Source organism: Piliocolobus tephrosceles, chromosome 2, assembly GCF_002776525.5.
Source record: "Piliocolobus tephrosceles isolate RC106 chromosome 2, ASM277652v3, whole genome shotgun sequence".
NCBI classification, from domain to species: Eukaryota; Metazoa; Chordata; class Mammalia; order Primates; family Cercopithecidae; genus Piliocolobus; species Piliocolobus tephrosceles.
In genome coordinates, this window is record NC_045435.1 from 90,974,862 (window position 1) to 90,994,665 (window position 19,804).

General features: G+C 44.7%; 1 protein-coding gene across 2 annotated transcripts in view; it reads right to left on the reverse strand.

Annotated features, from left to right (window-relative positions):
- Positions 1–19,804, reverse strand: part of LIMD1 (LIM domains containing 1) — an 88,310-nt gene that overhangs the window by 27,837 nt on the left and 40,669 nt on the right. Inside the window, exon 2 of one of the 2 annotated variants that reach the window (XM_023231308.3) lies at positions 18,653–18,754. In XM_023231308.3, the coding sequence (XP_023087076.1) occupies positions 18,653–18,754 (102 nt within the window). Of the gene's footprint in view, positions 1–13,899; positions 14,077–18,652; positions 18,755–19,804 lie in introns of those variants that run through there. The other variant, XM_023231309.2, reaches the window with a different exon arrangement.

Genomic DNA, 19,804 nt, shown 5'->3' on the forward strand with positions numbered 1-19,804 from the left:
AGTTCGACACCAGCTTGGCCAACATGGTGAAACCCTGTCTCTACTAAAAATACAAAAATTAGCCAGGTGTGGTGGCGTGAGCCTGTAATCCCAGCTACTCAGGAGGCTGAGGCAGGTGAATCACTTGAACCTGGGTGGCAGAGGTTGCAGTGAGCTGAGATCGCACCATTGCACTCAAGCCTGGGTGACAGAGTGACAACTTGTCTCAAAAAAAAAAAAAAAAAAAGACTGATCAATGTGCAGATTCACAGAGAATCCACTCCAAAAAGACACTTTCCACAGATGTAGTGAATTATTATTATTATTATTATTATTTTTGAGACAGGGTCTTATTCTGTCACCCAGGCTGGAGTGCAGTGGTGCAATCTCCTTCTGGGCTAGAGCAGTCCTCCCACCTCAGCCTCAAGTAGCTGGGAACACATGCGGATGCCACCATGCCTGGCTAATTTTTTGTGTGTATTTTTAGTAGAGACGGGGTTTCACCATGTTGCCCAAGCTGGTCTCGAACTCTGGGGCTCAGGCTATCCACCTGCCTCGGCCTCCCACAGTGTTGGGATTACAGGCGTGAGCCACCATGTAGGCTGTGAACGAGTATTTTATATTTGCCTTCAGGCCATCTTCAGCTGAAAAGAGAAAAATGCATCTGATAAAAGCCGGTGTAGTTTAACAAAGAAAACAAGAGTTGGGGACATCATAAAAAGAGGTCAGCCATTTAATCTGACAAAACTAAAACTTGCAATAATACTCACCTTTCTTCCTTCCCTATAAAACAGAAATGAGCTATAAGCTATTCTAGAAACATAATTGGTCCTTGGCGGTAAGACTCCACCACAAATTTCAGTTCCAAAATATCTCCCTGAGAAGTAAAAATGCAAGGGTTTCCCAACAATGAGAAGAGTTCCCGAGAAAAGAAAGCGAACATTAGCAGTCACTTGGATTATTTTGGTCGTACTGTCCCAGTTAGTGACTTCTACCTGTACTGTCCATGGTGGCTACCAGCCACATACGGTCATTTATATGTAAATTTAAATCAATTAAGATAACATTATAAATTTAGTGCCAGGACTTGAACAAGTATATCTTGAGTACTTAATGGCCATTTGTGACTAGAGTAGCTTTAGAATATCTGCATCATCACACAAAATTCTACCCAATCTACTTCTTCAAACAGCTTTTCTAGAATAGGGTTTTTTTTTTTTTTTTGAGACAGGGTCTTGCTACGTAGCTCAGACTGGAGTACAGTGGTGCAATCTTGGCTCCAGCAACCTCTGCCTTCTGGACTCAAGCCATCTTCTTGCCTCAGCCTCCTGAGTAGCTAGGACTACAGGCATGCACTATCACACTCAGGTAATTTTTGTATTTTTAGTAGAGATGAGATTTCACCATGTTGGCCAGGTTGGTCTCAAATTCCTGACCTCAGGTGATCCGGCTGCCTCAGCCTCCCAAAGTGCTAGGATTACAGGCATAGGCCGCCACACCCAGTCCCAGAATAGGTTAACTCTTAAAAGACATTGCTAAAAACAAATCAATTTGGTTTGGCTCAAGTGAAGGAAAGATCCAGCCTTGATTGTGCAGGCTTGCCCAGTCTCAGTAAGCCAAGGAGCACAGCAGAAAGGGGCAAGCACTTTCTGCTGTGGAAAAGCACTCAGGCTTGGGGTCCAATCTTGCCTTTGCCCCTTCCCTGAAACGAGACCCTGGCTGCCACCAAAACCCTTCAGGTTCCCTGGTGAGGATAAAAGTGGGATCACAGTGGGGAACACAGCCCAGTGCACCTCATACCAGGTATCTGGTGTGACTGTTGCCAGCATTTCCGTTTCCTCAAATGATACCCACCAGAGCTAAAAATCACAACCACCACCCTCCCTCCCTCCTCATCCAAATCCCCTACATCACTCTTTCCTTCTCAGTTTATCTGTGGCAAAGGGCTAGGTATGGGAGGCTTTTGTTTTTAATTTCCATCTATCAGACTTATTATCTTGTAAAACACAATAATATAGAAAAATGAAACATAAAATCCAAGCCCCAAATGTAGTTATTGTCCAATTCAACTGACACAAAGCCACTCTGTCAAACTCTTAGGAAGGTCTCTAAACATCCTCGTCTCTTTCTCGGCCTTTGCCGGTGCGGGCCAAGGACCATGATCCGAGCAGTGCTGTCTCATGCTCCAATTCTCTTCTCACGTGCCGCTCCAAAGTCTTTCTTTGTCTTATAGTGAGTTTTCCATTTCCCCTATTCCAGGCTATTACCGTCTGGATCAGAGATGAGAATACTGCACAGAGAGACAACTCAGAGATGTGCAGAGGGTCTCCTTTAAGTATTCAGCAGAGCACCGACCAGCTCTTGCCTGTGAGGAAACTAACCAGAGTCAGAGGACAAACATCTGCAGGATTAGCAAGAACAGTGCCTGGCACCCACAAAAGCTAGAAACAGTGCCTATTCCCACCAGCCCTGAAAATGAGGAATAACAGAGCCCTAGACTGAGCTCTGCTCTGAATTCACCTAATAAATCATAAAAGCAAGACTGGAAAGGATCACTGTTCCTAAATAATTTAACTGCATCTCAGAACAATGCTCAGAAGATTTAAAGAATACAAAATATCCAAGACTCAATAAGGTAAAGTTTACAATGTCTGGTAGCCAATCAAATATTCCCAGGCATGCGAAGAGGCAGGAAAGCACAACCCATAGGGAAGAGAATAATCAATCTATGGAAATCAACCCCGATCAGACACAGATATTAGAATTAGCAGAGAAGGACATTAAAAGCTATTTTCTCAATATTCAATATGTTGGATATAGCAACATGGAAAATATCAAAAAGGCTCAAACTGAGCCGCTAGAGATGAAAACCAAAATGTCTGAGATAAAGAATACATTGGCTGGCCAGGCATGGTGGCTCTCACCTGTAATGCCAGCACTTAGGGAGGCCAAGGAAGGCGTATCACATGAGGCCAGGAGTTTGAGATCAGCCTGGCCAACATGATAAAACCCCATCTCTACTAAAAATACAAAAATTAGCCAGGCATGGTGGCTGATGCCTGCAATCCCAGCTCCTTAGGAGGCTGAAGCATGAGAATCGCTGGAACCTGGGAGGCAGAGGTTGCAGTGAGCTGATATCACACCATTGCACTCTAGCCTGGGCAACAGAGCAAGACTCTATCTCAAAATAAATAAATAACAGGCCGGATGCAGTGGCTCACACCTGTAATCCTAGCACTTTGGGAGGCCGAGGCGGGTGGATCACCTGAGGTCAGGAGTTTGAGACCAGCCTGGCTAGTGTGGCAAAACCCTGTCTCTACTACAAATACAAAAATTAGCTGAGCGTGGTGGTGCACGCCTGTAATCCCAGCTACTTGGGAGGCTGAGGAAGGAGAATCGCTTGAACCCAGGAGATGGAGGTTGCATTGAGCCAAGATCACGCCATTACACTCCAGCCTGCACAATGGGGGCGAGACTCCATCCTAAAAAAAAAAAATAGACATCTGATCTTTGACAAACCTGACAAAAACAAGCAATGGGGAAAGTATTCCCTACTTAATAAAAGGTGCTGGGAAAACTGGCTAGCCATATCTAGAAAGCTGAAACTGGATACCTTAACACCTTGTACAAAAATTAACTCAAGATGGATTAAAGACTTAAATGTAAGACCTAAAACCATAAAAACCCTAGAAGAAAATCTAGGCAATACCATTCAAGACACAGGCACAGGCAAAGACTTCATGACTAGAACACCAGAAGCAATGGCAACGAAAACCAAAATAGACAAATGGGATCTAGTTAAACTAAAGGGTTTCTGCACAGCAAAAGAAACTATCAGCACAGTGAACAGGCAACCTACAGAATGGCAGAAAATTTCTGCAATCTATCCATCTGACAAAAGACTAATATCCAGAATCTACAAAGAACTTAAACAAATTTACAAGAAAAAAAAGAACCCATTAAAAAGTGGGCAAAGGATATGAACAGACACTTCTCAAAAGAAGACATTTATGCCGCCAACAGGCATATGAAAAAATGTTCATCATCACTGGTCATTAGAGAAATGCAAATCAAAACCACAACGAGATACCATCTCACGCCAGTTAGAAAGGCGATCATTAAAAAGTCAGGAAACAACAGACGCTGGAGAGGATTTGGGAAATAGGAACGCTTTTACACTGTTGGTGGGAGTGTAAATTAGTTCAACCATTGTGGAAGACAGTGTGGTGATTCCTTAAGGATCTAGAACTAGAAATACCATTTGACCCAGCAATCCCATTATTGGGTATATGCCCAAAGGATTATAAATCACACTGCTATAAAGACTCATGCACACATATGTTTATTACAGCACTACTCACAATAGCAAAGACTTGGAACCAACCCAAATGTCCATCAATAATAGACTGGATAAAGAAAATGTGGCACATATACACCACATAATACTATGCAGCCATAAAAAAGGATGAGTTCATGTCCTTTGTAGGGACATGAATGAAGCTGGAAACCATCATTCTCAGCAAACTATCACAAGGACAGAAAACCAACCACCGTATGTTCTCACTCATAAGTGGGAGTTGAACAATGAGAACACGTGGACACAGGGAGGGGACATCATACTCTGGGGCCTGTCAGGGGAGTGGGAGACTGGTGGAGGGATAACATTAGGAGAAATACCTAATGTAAATGATGAGTTAATGGGTGCAGCAAACCAACATGGCACACGTATACATATGTAACAAATCTGCACATTGTGCACATGTACCCCAGAACTTAAAGTATAATAAAATAAATAAATAATAAATAAATAACAAAAAAGTTTTTTAAAATTTTAGAAAAGAGAATACATTGGATAGGATTAATGGCAGATTACACCTTGCAAGAGAAAACATTAGTGAATTTAAAGGTACAGCAATAGAACATGTCCAAAATTAACTGAGAGGAAAAGAATTTTTAAAATAATGAAATGGGCATAAGTGAGCTATGGGACAACTTCAGGGTGCCTAAGATTGGAGTAATTGGAGTCCCTAGTGGAAGGGGAGGAATGTAAAGAAACAGATTTGATGAAGACTACAAACCCGCAGATCCAAGAAGCTCAACAAACCCCTAAGCACAAGAAACATGAAAAGTATATCAAGGGATATCATAATCAAATTTCTGCAAATCAATGATAAAATCTTCAAAGCAGTCAGAAGAGGGGAAAAACATGTTACATACAGAGAATAGAGATATCAGATTTCTCATTAAAAACAAAATAAGTGAGAAAATGTAAAAACAAAAACAAACAAAAAAAAACTTTAAGGAACTCAAAAAGTATCAAGCTAGAATTCTATATCCAGCAAAAAAATACATATTTCAAAATTAAAAAAGTGAAAGAAAGACAAATTCAGATATAGAAAAGTTTAAAGAATTCATCAGCAGATCAGCACGCGAAAAAGAAAAAAGAGAAGTCCTTCAAGCAGAAGGAAAAATGGTACCAGATGAAAAAACTGGAATCTAAACAAAGGGATGAGGAGGAGCAGAAATGGCAAATGTATGGACAAGTGAGACTTTTTTCTTATTAGTTAAATCTCTTTAAAACTTTTAGAAGAAAACATGGACATGAATCTTTGTGACCTTGGGTCAGCCAATGTTTTCCTACAAAAAGCACCAAAAACACAGGCAAAAAAAGAAAAAAAAAGTAGATAAATTATACTGTATCGAAGATTTAAAACCTTTGTGCCGTAAACAATACCATCAAGAAAATGAAATGACAGTCCACAGAATGAAAGAAAATTTTTGCAAATCCTATATCTGACAGGAGATTGATATGTAAAACATATTAAGAACTATTAAGACTCAATAATAAAAAGACAATCCAAGTAAAAACGAGCAGGGAATTGAAAAGACATTTTTCCACATAAGACATACAAATGGCTAATAAATGTACGAAAAGATTCTCAACATCATTAATCATCAGGAAAACGCAAATCAAAACCACAATGAGATCCGACTTCACACCAAATAGGATAGTTAGAATAAAAAAAACTAGATAAGCATAAGTGTTGGCAAGGATGTGGAAATACTGGAACCCTCATACATGGCTGATGGGAATGTAAAATGGTAAAGCTTCTTTGAAAAACAGGTCCTCAAAAGGTCATAGTTACCATATGACCCAGCAATTTCACTCCTAGTATTTACTCAAGAGAACAGAAATGATATGTTCACATAAACACCTGTCTAGGAATGTTCATAGCAACATTATTTATAATAGCCAAAAATAAAAACAAGTATCTATCAACTGCAGAATCAATAAACAAAATATGCTACCTCATCTATACAAGGGAATAGTATTCAGTCACAAAAAGGTATGAGATACTGATTCATGCTACAACGTGGATGAACCTGGAATGTATGCTAAGTGAAAAAAGCCAGACACAGAAGATCATATATTATATGATTCCATTCATATGAAATATCCAGAATAGGCAAATCTATAGGGATAGGAAGTAGATCAGTAGTTGCTCAGGGATGAGGCAAGGCGGGTGAGGAGGTGAAGTGATGAGTATCAGGTAATGGGGAAGTGTCACCTGTATTTATTCCAACATTTATTCTGTGTTCAGAATTATACCAAAGGTGCTGAAGGGTTATAAGGAGTAAAATCACCATCAGTTAAACCCTGTCCCTATTCTCCCAAAACTGATCATCTAGGGGGAGATAGAGATCCCTGCAAACAGTTTCAATCCAATCATAACTGAAAACACCATAGGGCAGGCAAATGAACAAGGTACACATGGTACCCAAGATGAGGGGAGCCGCAATGGAGACGGCATTGGAAGACAATGAAGGGAGAGTGATGTTCACCTGGGTGGTGATGAAGGGTAAGGGTGACAAAGTACAGGGGTAGAAAAGGACAGGTGATGTGCCATGTGGCCAGGGGCTTCAGCGCTTCAGGAGGCTGTGGGGCAGCAGGGGAGGGGGGTAGTTTGAAAGAAGACAGGAAAGAAGTTAGAACTAATTTAAGGAATGTCTTAAACACCAGGCAAAAGAACTGGACTACAATGTTAAGGCAAAAAGTAGCTGAAGGTCTCTGAGCTGGAGAGTGGCCTCCTCACTGCTGTGCCCAGAGACCAGACTGGAGGTGACAGCAGTGATCCATGCAAGAGACAGAGATGGTCTGCCCAAAACAGGGCATCTGGGACCCTGCTGGCATCCAAATGCCACCAGTGGTGACCACTGCAGGGCTGCTGCTGACGTGGAGAGGCAGCTGTCACCCTGCCCCTGAACACAGGGAAGGGTCTGCATCCTCTGGCCAGGCGTTGGATTTGCCAGACCCCCAGGCTGACCGGTGCCCTGTCATGCATCTGGTCCTTGAAAACCTGGCCACAGGATCCACACCCAGCCAACTTCAGTACTCCTGGGAAGAGTCTGGGAGCTCCCATGGTAAGAGTTCACTTCCCCTTTAAACTTTAACTGGCAGGAAGGTTATGTTGGTTTTGAGTCACCAAATCAACAGGATCTTACGCAGCAGATGGTTATGAAGGCTATGGAGCAATGAGGGAAAAGGCATATGATATATCTGTAAGTGGAAAAAGCAGGGCATAAAAGCAAACATACACTGTGATGACAACCAGGCAAAAACGTCTATGCAGGTACAGCATACGTTTTTGGGGGTTCTTTTTGGTATTGAATTATAGGTGATTTTCTTCTCCCATATATATTTTTTGACAATGTGACTATATTGACTTGGTGATGTATAAAGTATCAAAACAAGAAACTTCATGAGTAATTTCCTACTAATAAGTGAACTCTGGCTAAGAAGATTTAGAGGCTGGGCATTGTGGCTCACACTTGTAATTCCAGCACTTTGGGAGGCCAAGGCAGGAGGATCACTTGAGCCCAGGAGTTTGAGACCAATCTAGGCAACATAGTGGGACTCCATCTCTACAAAAATTAATTTTAAAAAAATTAGCCAGGGGACTAAAGGGACTGAGGTGGGAGTGATCATCACTTGAGCCCGTGAGGCAGAGGTTGCAGTGAGCCATAATCGTAACACTGCACTCCAGCCTGAGTGACAGAGTGAGGCTTTGCCTCCAAAAAAAAAAAAATTTAGGAACAAGAGGCTTTATATGCCGTCCAATACAGTAGCCACAAGCTGCAGGTGGCTACTAAAATAAATTTAAACTTTAATTAATTAAAATGAAATAAAATGGAAAATGCAGTTCCTTAGTCACACTAGCCATATTTCAAGTGCTCAAGAGACTCACGTGGCCAGTAGCTGCTGTGTTGGATGGTGTAGGTCTATAGGTCAGAGAGAGGCCAGAGGACTGAAGTCCACATGAAGGTCAAGTGGGCTGGTGGTGAGGCCCATTGCAGGGCCACATCCAACTTCCCAGCTAACTTCATCACATCCCTCAGGATGCTCCCCCTGCACACACAGATCTCAGAAACTGGGATCTCTGCAGGCAGAGCCAGAGGTCGGCACCGCAAAAGGCTCCTTGTGATGGTGACTGACTGACGCACAGTGAGGGTGAAGGACATGGATGTGGTGGCAAGCATATACGCAGTGGCCACGTGCCCCGGGCACGAACCCACTTCCCCACTCACCAGCTGGGCAACCGCTCTGAGTCCCCATGACCTCTTGTGTAAGATGAGTGTGGCTGGAAGGCAAGCAAGGGACACAAGAAGACAGCCATGTGCAGCTTGTGTCTACTGTATTGGACTGCATATAAAGCCTCTAGTTCCTAAATCTTTTTTTTTTTTTGAGACAGAGTCTCACTCTGTCACTCAGTCTGGAGTGCGGTGGCACGATCGTGGCTCACTGCAATAAATGCAATAAATGCTCCACAGACAGCAGCTTGCATTACACTGACTTACAGGCACGGATCCACTGATGGGCAACTATGAGTGCAAACAAAACTGTCAGTGAAAGGAGGAGAGAGGAGGGGAAGGAAAGGGAAGGAGAAGGAAGCTGAAGAGGCCAGAGCCAGGGCAGAAATGTAAGAGAACAGCTGAGAGACACATGAAGAAGGGATACTCTGAGTGAGATGAGAGGGCCACGGAAACCTGAGGAGTGCCTGCGATGCCAGAATACAGTCAGACCTGGGTAAAAGAGTTTACTCCCTAACCCAGGACTCTGGCTCTGAGATGAGGCACTGTGGTGCAACATCTTCCTGCTAATTACGATGTGACGCTCCTGTCGTATCAGAGCTGCTCTTCATTCTCCACTTAGACTTGAGAAGACAGATGACACCCTGGGCACCACCAATTATCACCCTTGGTCTGAGACTACCACGGGGGAAGGGTGCAGACTTCCAACAAAAACCAGACATGTGCAATATCAGGAGCTTACGATGGAGACATGGCAACATAAGGTACAGGTTACACCAAAGTTAACCTCTACAATATACTGCAAAACCCTCAGACTCTGTTCAGACGATAGGAACAAAGGAGTCTGATGGTCTCCCCTGTCAGGGACTTCCTGGCCTCTGACTGAACCGGCAGAGTCTGACCTGGGAAACCAGGTTTGGCCCCAACTCCAGTGCACTAGCAGAACTAGGCTTGCGGGAGACAGACACAAGAGACCCTTTGATAACCAAAGTAAGTGGCCCCTCCACTCTCTTCTGACCCCTGCGGCCTTCTGGCTAGCTCCAGCCTATTTTGGTTGCTTCCTGATCTTTCCCGTGCCCACTGATTTCCTTTAGCATCTGCCCACTCTTCCTTTCTCACGTTCTTGATCTTCAGCTTTTTCCTTAGGTCCTGCTGACTCATTCAGCTCATACAGAACTGCTGAAAATGATGAGAAATATTGGGACAATTCAACAGCTCAGAAATTCAGGGATCAAAGCCCTTAGTCCATTTCTCTACTTTGGGTGCATCCCACTATTGAATTCTAGCCCCCCATTCCCAGCCCCAGGCCACTCCTGCACTCACAACTCGAGGGTGGCCAAAAACCCAGTCTCTGTTGTCACACAACCCCAAGGCAGCTGCTGAACCTGAAAAGGCAAGGCAAGGCCCCATGGCTAGAGCCCGGCTCCTGTCTTTGGCAAATACTCTCTCTAAGCAAAGGTAATTTAATATAGTGGATAACAGCGAGAGCTGTGGATCCATGGGTCTTGGGTTCAAGTGCTGAGCACACCACTTAACAGTGATGTAACCAACCACAAAGTAAACTCCCCAAGCCCCAATCTGTACATCTTAAGTTAAGAGTAATAATAATAATGAACGCTGAACTCACTGAATTGTTACAGGATTTAGTGAGCTGCCATGGGCGGAGGAGGGCTACATGGTGTCAGCCCACAGTGAGCTAGAAAGCTTACCTATAAATTATCTATAAATACCACGGTGACTGTTTCACAGAAGCAGACCTGCATGAATTAAAGGAAGACCTCCCTAGTTCAGGCTTAACTAATTCAAAATGTGGAAGCATTTTCAGGGGCTGAGTTGATGAGGTCATTTACAAAGTCAACAAAAAAGGGAAAGGATTTCAGATGCAGTATTTTAGACTGTAAGAAAAACAAAATAGCTGACAAGAACCCTCCAGTTCAGAGGGGTGCGTCAATCACCAAGCACTTATTCATTTGCTAAGAACTTCTGTTCCACAACACTAGGCTTGGTCCTAATTGTTTTATCTATCTCAAGTAACAAAATGGCATTTTGTGACTGTTCTAGATGCAGGCTTTTTACTAAGAAAGGCTTTCTTCCAACTGGGTCTCAACAAGTGAGATTTTACTATAAATCCCATCCGCAATCTTCAACAGGCATGGACATTAGGTTTTTGGAAGGTGAAATGAGCAATGGTATATACTCTTAGTTTTGCTTTTTCTCCCCACTAAGGCATGGCTGGCAGGTCACAGTGCATCTTGTACCCAGGAATATAAACAGTAGGTTTCACCACTGCAATTCATTCTGGCCTTGACTTACACATCCCAGCACCATCCCAAGTGGACCCTGTCTGGCCCTCTGCAGCCTTCCACTGAGCTCGGGCCTGCACTGGGCATAATTTTTGTCAGCTGTGGGACTGGCTGCTTCCCAACTTCCATCCCCAAGGTGGGCACCCCCATGCTCCATGGGCTTCTGGCAGGGAGAGTGTATTTACCTAGTCCATCATTTTCCATCTTATATCATCGAAAAACTAATAGGAATCATGACAATGACATGGCAAGCAGGTTTCACCTGACTGTAGGATGCAATTTGTTTAGTCTATGAAATGAATGTCTTACTTTTAAACCTTAGTCTGCCTGGAGTGAGGACACAGGACCTTGCCTACTTCTCCTTCATAGACCATTCTTTTTTTTTTTTTGAGACAGAGTCTCACTCTGTCGCCCAGGATGGAGCACAGTGGCGCCATCTTGGCTCACTGCAAACTCCGACTTCCAGGTTCAAGTGATTCTCCTGCCTCAGCCTCCCAAATAGCTAGGATTACAGGCACGTGCCACCACACCCGGTTAATTTTTGTATTTTTAGTAGAGATGGGGTTTTGCCATGTTACCCAAGCTGGTGTCAAACTCCTGACCTCAAGTGATCTACCTGCCTCAGCCTCCCAAAGTGCTGGGATTACAGGCTGAGCCACCGCGCCTGGCCTCACAGACTATTCTTGAAGGTGCCGAGAAGTCCACTCAACCCCACATGTCAGCACATTGTTCCTCCTCTCACATTGCTGCTTCTGAGGCACAGGTGGGCGCCAGCCTCCCTCAGACAGGCCACTTGACACGTAAGTGGACACAGCTGCCAACAAAGGCCACTCCTGCCCTCTCCAAGGACCTCCCTCCCACTCCAGGGTGTGCCAACAGCTTCCTGAGAGCATCCGGAGCCAGTGGGGGGCATGGCTGCCTGGGGTGGACGGAGCCTGAGAGGGGAGGAGGGAGACCCACAGCACTCATCTCCATGGCAACCAAACATTCCCAGCCCAAGGAGCACAGCAAGAAAGAAGGGAACTTGAACAAACCACACAAACGCCCACACCACAACCTGATGCTTACTGCTAGCACGAACACCAAGGAAACAATCCCACAGAGGGAAGGAAAGATGCTGCACGAAGATGCTGGCTGGGGCTGTGTGTAACAACCCACAAGCCAGCCATTAACGGTGGCACGACTCAGTCGATCACCAAGTAACTTAAAATTACTATTATGAACTATGTATGACATGATGTTAAATTAGAAGGATACAATACTGTTTATATACTACGATCACAACTCTAAAAAGTGTGTATAAATTTGGAGAAAAACTGGCAAGGAAAACATAAAAGTGACAGTAGCTGAGCTACAATGCTAACATAACAGGTTTCTGTCTTTAAAATTTTCTTTGCAGTGGCCAGATGTGGTGGCTCATGCCTATAATCCCAGCACTTTGGGAGGCCAAGACAGACAGACTGCTTGAGCCCAGGAGTTCGAGACCAGCCTGGGCAACATAGCAAGACCCTGTCTCTACAAAAAATAATAAAAAATAGCCGAACATGGTGGCGCATGTCTGTAATCCCAGCTACTCAGGAGGCTGAGGTAGGAGGATCGCCTGAGCCCAGGAGTTCAAGTCTGCAGTGAGCTGTGATCACACCACTGCACTTCAGCTTGTACAACAGAGCAAGACTCTGCCTCAAAATAAAATAAAATAAAATAAAATAAAATAAAATAAAATAAAATAGTTCTCAGAGCTTTCCCCATTGCTGCTTCTTATCAGCAGATGGGGGAATGTGCATATTCGTGTAAGGAAACCTGCCTCGGTGCCTGGGAGAACCTGCACATAGCCATGTATGCAAAGGTTTGCCTGGATCTTGGTGGAACACCTTGTAGGCTTCCAGAACACAAAGGGATGCATGGCTCTCTCTCATTCACCTCCCTATTCCCCTAGGAGCCTGTCACCAGACAGTGTCTTATCTCTAATGAGGTATGGGAATTTCTGCCTGCCCCTCAGAACAGAGCTGTGGGCTCTGAGACCACTTAGCTGCAGTCTAAAATTGCTTCTCAAAATCCCACTTGTGTGGCAGGCATCCGCCTCTTTTGCTTCAGTGTCATCCTCTGCAGTGTATGGGACAAGGACCCAGGAAGATGGTACCTTTGACATATTCTTTGTGTTGCCTATGTAAGTAATAAACAGCCTGACGTAACAGAGACTTGTTGTATCTTTACCAAACTAGTCAGGCCCTGGACTTGCCCTGTAAATGTGTGTGAGCTTAACAGTATCCCAACACTACGTTTTAATGCAGTATCAATGGACCTCAAGAAGTATGTGTGTATACCAACAGATACCTGCATATGCCATATGTTATATATAAAAATATAAAATATAAATAAAATAAAATATATATAAATAAATATAAAATCTGGCTTTACATACTATATATAGTGTTTTAAACTAGATTTTCATAAATGAAATGGGAAAATAGAAAAGATACATATACAAATATGTTCAGAAATATACACACTAACCAGACTCTATCAATAAACAAAATAGGATAAAGAACAAAGAAAATACACTTCTTTTTGCTTGACTAGGTGGAATTAATCAGAGGAGGGAGAACCAGAAAAACAGGGAAGTACAGGTGAGCACAGATTCAAGAGGCCTGGATTCCGTGCCAGCTCCATAGCCAGGTTTTTGACCTTGAGAAATTCTCTTTCCCTGTCTGCCCCCATTTTCTCTTCTAAGAAGGAGGGGATGCTCTAGATGCACCGAGACCCCCAGTTGTGCCGTCTCCATGGTGCTGAGGCTCACAGAGACACACTCAGGACCTGCAGAGCTGAGACACAGAGCTCCTGGGTGCCTCCTTCTGCTGAAAGCTGAGGTAAAGGGCAGCAATCTGGTAACTGAAAAAAGGCAAGCTGCTGAGACACATGCCCAGTCTCCAACATTCCAACTGTTCTTTGGAACTGGACAGGAAGTGGGACATTCACACAGCAGGAGGGTGTGCAGCCCCAGGGCAAACAGCAATGCCCCTGTACTCACTTTTTGACAAAATCCGAATCCTCATTCCTTCAGCAACTCTGTTCTAGGGCCTGGTTTGCTGGCAATGGATCCACAGAGAGTGCGGTTCACCATTTATGTAATAACACCAACAAAGGTCAGACATGGTGGCTTGCACTTGTAATTCCAGCACTTTGGGAGGCCGAGGCAGGCAGATCACCTGAGGTCAGGAGTTCAAAACCAGCCTGGTCAACAAGGTGAAACCCTGTCTCTACGAAAAATACAAAAATTAGCCAGGCCTGGTGGTGCATGCCTGTAGCTCCAGCTACTTAGGAGGCTGAGAGGCAGGAGAATCGCTTGAACTCAGGAGGCAGAGGTTGCAGTGAGCCGAGATCACGTCACTGCACTCCAGCCTGGGCAACAGAGTGAGATCTGTCTTAAAAACAAACAAACAGAACAAAACAAAACAAAACAAGAAAGCAGAGTGCACCAAATTCAGAAGAAGTCTCTTCCTGCTAAGGAAACAGGGAAGGCTTCCTGGAAGATGAGGCATTTGAGCTGAGTCATAAGACTGGACAGATAAATGTATTAAGTGAATGGGGAGAGGCTATTCTAGAGAACAATGTGATCAGAGGCATGGAAGTCAAAAAGAGAAATTCAGTTTGACTGGAATAGGAAGCAGGAAGTGATAAGACAGGGACAAGACCACAAAGGCCTTCAATGCTAGACCAATCAAAAACCAAACCAGATCTGTCTTCCTTAAGTGTCTGTGCTTGTCACAATGTGAAGAAAGAGAAACTCACTCCATTAAGAAATAGACAGTCACACAAGCAGCCATGGGTGGAACCCACAGACTCATCTGTAATGGGTTGAATGTCTACGTCCCCCTAAAATTCCTATGTTAAAATCCTAACCTCTGGCCGGGCACGGTGGCTCACGCCTGTAATCCCAGCACTTTGGGAAGCCAAGGCGGGTGGATTACCTGAGGTCAGGACTTCGAGACCAGCCTGACCAACGTGGAGAAATTCCATCTCTACTAAATATACAAAAATTAGCCTGGCATGGTGGTGCATGGCTATAATCCCAGCTACTTAGGAGGGTGAGGCAGGAGAATCGTTTGAACCTGGGAGGGGGAGGTTGTGGTGAGCCGAGACTGCACCATTGCACTCCAGCCTGGGCAATAAAAGTGAAACTCCATCTCAAAAAAAAAAAAAAAAAACCCTAACCTCCAAGGTGATGGGATTAGGGGGTAGGGTCTTTGGGAGGTGATTCTCATGAGGTGGAACCCTCAAGGAATGGGATTAGTGCCCTTATAAAAGAGATCCCAGAGAGCTCCTTTCCACCATATGAATACCCAGGAAGCAGGCCCTTAACTGACACCTCATCTGCCAGCACCTTGATCTTGGGCTTTCCAGCCTCTAGAACTGTGAGAAATACATTTCTATCGTTTATAAGCCAACCAGTGTATGGTACTTTGTTATAACAGTCCAAACAGACTAAGATGCTCATCAACTGGTTTTCCCTCACCAACAGCTTCCCTAATTCAAATGGTAATTGCTTGAGGTGGAAAACAGCCTCTCCTTAATATTTATTTTCTTTTTCCTGAAAAATAGAGCAAGTATTGAGAAACTGTTGCAGGAGTCAAAGGTCAAACATAAACTGTAAAGGAAGATCTGATATAAGCAGCCAAGAAACAAGAAAAAATGCTCAAGGGCCAGGTGTGGTGGCTCATGTCAGTAATCCCAGCCCTGTGGGAGGCTGAGGTGGGAGGATCACCGGAAGTCAGGAGCTCGAGACCAGCCTGGGCAATACAGCGAGACCTCCGTCTCTACAAAAATTTTAAAACATTAACTGGGCATGGTGGCACATGCCTGCAGTCCCAGCTACTCAGAAGCTGAGGCAGAAGGGTTGCTTGAGGCTCAGAAGTTCAAGGCTGCAGTGCACTACAATTACATCACTGCACTCCAGCCTGGATGACAGAGCGAGACTCCATCTCAAAACAAAACAAACCTCCACATCATCAATGATCAAAGAAATGCAAATCAAAGCCACAAAATGGCCATTACTAAAAAGTTAAAAAGTAGATGTTGGCAAGGTTATAGAGAAAAGGCAATGCTTATACACAGTTGGTGGGAGTGTTAGTTCAGCCACTGTAGAAAGCAGTTTGGAGATTTCTCAAATAACTAAAAATAGAGCTACCATTTGACCTAGCAATCCCATTACTGGATATATATGCAAAAGAAAAGTAAATCTTCTACCAAAGATACCTGCACTCGTATGTTTATCACCACCCTATTCACAATAGCAAAGACATGGAATCAACCTAGGTGCCCATCAGCAGTGGACTAAACAGAGAAAATGTGGTACATATACACCATGGAATACTACACAGATATAAAAAAGAATGACATCATGTCCTTTGCAGCAACATAGAAACACAAGAAACAGAAAACCAAATATTGCATGTTCTCACTTAGAAGTTGGAGCTAAACTTTGGATACACACAGACAAAAAGATGGGAACAATAGACAGTGGAGACTCAAAAGGAGGGAAGAAGAGGAGCGGGGAAAGGGCTGAAAAACTTTCTACTGGGTACTATGTTCACTGTCTGGGTGACAGGACCAATAGAAGCTCAAACTTCAGAGTCACACAATATACCCTTGTAACAAACCTGCACCTCCTGAATCTAAAACTAAAATTAAAATGTAACTAACTAACTAAATAAAAGAGGGCCTAAACACAACTCCCACACAGATAAAATACAAACATGTGCCCAAGGCTTTATTGAACTCATCAATAATAAATGAACCAATTAGTGGTATAACTGGGAGAATTCAAAGAACTATAGACCATCAGGAATGTTGAAATCAAAATAGATTGCAAAACTGGTCAGTCTCCACAGGGCAACAGTCATCAACCGCACCTCCACCGGACAGTCTGCATTGCTATAGACAAGAATCGTGTTTGTTACCATTAATATTCTACTACTTACAGAGTGCAACATAGCTCAGACAAGGAAAGGCCCATAGACCCAGAGAATTCGGTAACTAGACCACTCCTAGATTTCCACTGCAGACATTCACTAGGCTTTTTGATTCATCTCAAAGTCTTTCCCTACATAGGTGAACACTGAACAATGGGTAAACCATAAACTCTCAGGCATGTGTTCCAGGGGAAATTGCAGTGAGGACTGAAGCATGAGGTTCAGAACTCAGGCATCTGCCTGGACCATGAAGGCTCAGCAAGTTAGGAGGCCACTGGTTAACCATGTGCACTGGTTAACTTTATACTGAGAATTAGGATCTCTGGCTGTGAACAAGTTCTTCCCCTTCCCTTCTCCAGGAGGATCCAAAGTGAGGAGCCCCAAACTAATGGTGGTCAGCCCTGACCACACCCTGGAAGAATCCGAGAAACTGTGAAAAAATACACTTGCCCCTCTTGGGTGGACGAGGTGGCTCACGCCTGTAATCCCAGCACTTTGGGAGGCCGAGGAGGGTAGATCACAAGGTCAAGAGATCAAAACCATCCTGGCCAACATGGTAAAACCCTGTCTCTACTAAAAATGCAAAAATTAGCTGGGCATGGTGGCGCACACCTGTAGTCCCAGCTACTCAGGAGGCTGAAGCAGGAGAATCGCTTGAACCCAGGAGGCGGAGGTTGTAGTGAGCCGAGATTGCACCACTGCACTCCAGCCTGGCAACAGAGGGAGACTCCATCTCAAAAAAAAAAAAAAAAACCACACACTTGCCCCACTCTAGGAATTCCAAGGGTGATGCCCTGGCCCCACCCTTGATTAGCAGAATCAGAGCTAAATCCTAATCTGATAGGATTAGCTAGGAATCTCGCTAATCTGATTCTGCTAATCAAGGGTGGGGCCAGGGCATCACTGAGTTTTAAAGTCTCCACAGGTGACTCTAATGAGCAGCAGGATTGCAAACCACGAGGCCAGATGGTAAGAAAGACTCCTTTGTCCCTGACACCCTGTGACTCTGCTGTAACGTTGCCTTTTAGTTGAGAGCTGCCAGCCTCAGGATAGGATTGAGAATATAAGCAGGACATTTTCTAAAAATACTCCTCAAAATTAATATTTGATAGAGACCAGAAAACAAGCACAATCCATAACTTGGTCAGACTTGGCAAGCATGCAATGTGTTAGAATCTTCCACAGGGAGCTGTTGCCAACCATTCAATCCAGACTCCTGATGGGCTGTCTGAATTATAATGCACGTACTGGAGTATAAAGATGCCCACAGGTGTGTGCTAGGTAGGCACCAGCTCACGGGTGGCGTGCACACACACCTCATGCTCATATAGCAGCCTCCAAATCAAAGATGAGGTGAGGGAGTTGGTTACAGAGTAATAAAGGACCCCCCCCCGCCCCCCACCTCACACTGGGGTAGCTGACTGACTCATCACTTTTGGTTGGCTGGTCCCCACAGTGGGGGAGAGAACTGACACACAGGGTAGACATGGTGAATCCCAGCACTTCCTCCCAGATCTTCTGAAACCTCTTCTTACGTATTTCAAACCTGATGTGATTAGGGATAACTCTGAACTTAACTTATCACCAGAATCACAGGCAATCTTTGGTATTGTGCGAAGTCCCCGTGCCCGGATCGGCCTCTGTTGGTGGTAAGAAATCCTGCTGTAAAAGACACTGTCTGGCTTTTCTGTGGGGCCGAGGAGGGCCATGGACCAACTGTCTCCAGAAAGATGATCTTCTCTCTCCTCCCTTTCTCAGTCGCCATGTTCCTTACCCATCCCCCACACACCCGACACCCACACCCACACTTACTGCAAGCTGCACAGGTGAAGCATGTGTCATGGTAGAGGTTCCCCATGGCCTGGCAGGCCTGGCCAGCCCCAAACACCCCTTTGCTGCATTTCACACAGGCTCCTGCAAGGACAAGAGAAACATCAGTGAGTCAGGAGGGAACCAGTGTAAACTGAGTCATAAAAAAGCCAATGAACAAAGCATAATAACCATCCCTCCCCATGGCCAGCCCACCACCAAATCCAGTGGATGACTCATTTGAAGTGTCTTTCTCTCCCTCTCCTTCTGTCACTCTTTTAACTGCAGAAAACAGCTACCAGGCTGGACTTCCCATCCCACTTTCCCTGCTCCACTGTTATGCTAATGTTCAGAATACCTGGGCTTGGTCAACTCCCTCCCTCACCCGACCCAAAGCTTTTGAAGGTGCCCACTGTTTATAAGACAGTTCAGAAAGATTGCACCATCACTATAATACGCCAAGCATGCAGGCTGGGCAATTTCTTTTTTTCTTCTTCTTCTTTTGAGACGGGGGTTCTCGGTATGTTGCCCAGACTGGTCTCAAACTCCTAGGCTCAAGCGCTCCTCCCGCCTCAGCCTCCCAAAGTGCTAGGATTACAGGTGTGAGCCACCATGCGTGGCCAGACAATTCTAACTAAATTATTTCCTTTATTTTTCAGTGGGAACCACCAACTAGGATTTAGTAACTTCAAGTTTTACAAAAAGTATATAACACCCCAAGCCCCGGGTTTGTCACACTGCAAGCAAGTGCTCTTCCCTGCCCTTCCACCAGCAGCTCCTCACCCCCTAACAAGTCCCACGGGGTCTTAGCCCAGCCTTTGCTGATGAGCCCCTACCTAGTACATTCTACTCCTGCCCTTCTGTTCACTCAAGTCCTGAGGCTTTCATCTCAGCCTGCTCCACGATTCCTTCCTCAGCCTCTTCAGCTCTCTGACTCTGGGGGCAACATGATGAATCAGAAATTTAAAGAGCCAGCCAGGTGTGGTGGCTCATGCCTATAATCCCAGTGCTTTGGGAGACCAGAGCAGGATTGCTTGAGGCCAGGAGTTCAACACCAGCCTGGGCAACACAAGGAGATCATCCATCGAAAAGAAGGGAAGGGGAAGGGGGGGAATGGGGGGAAGGGGGGAAGGGGAAGGGGGGAAGGGGAGGGGG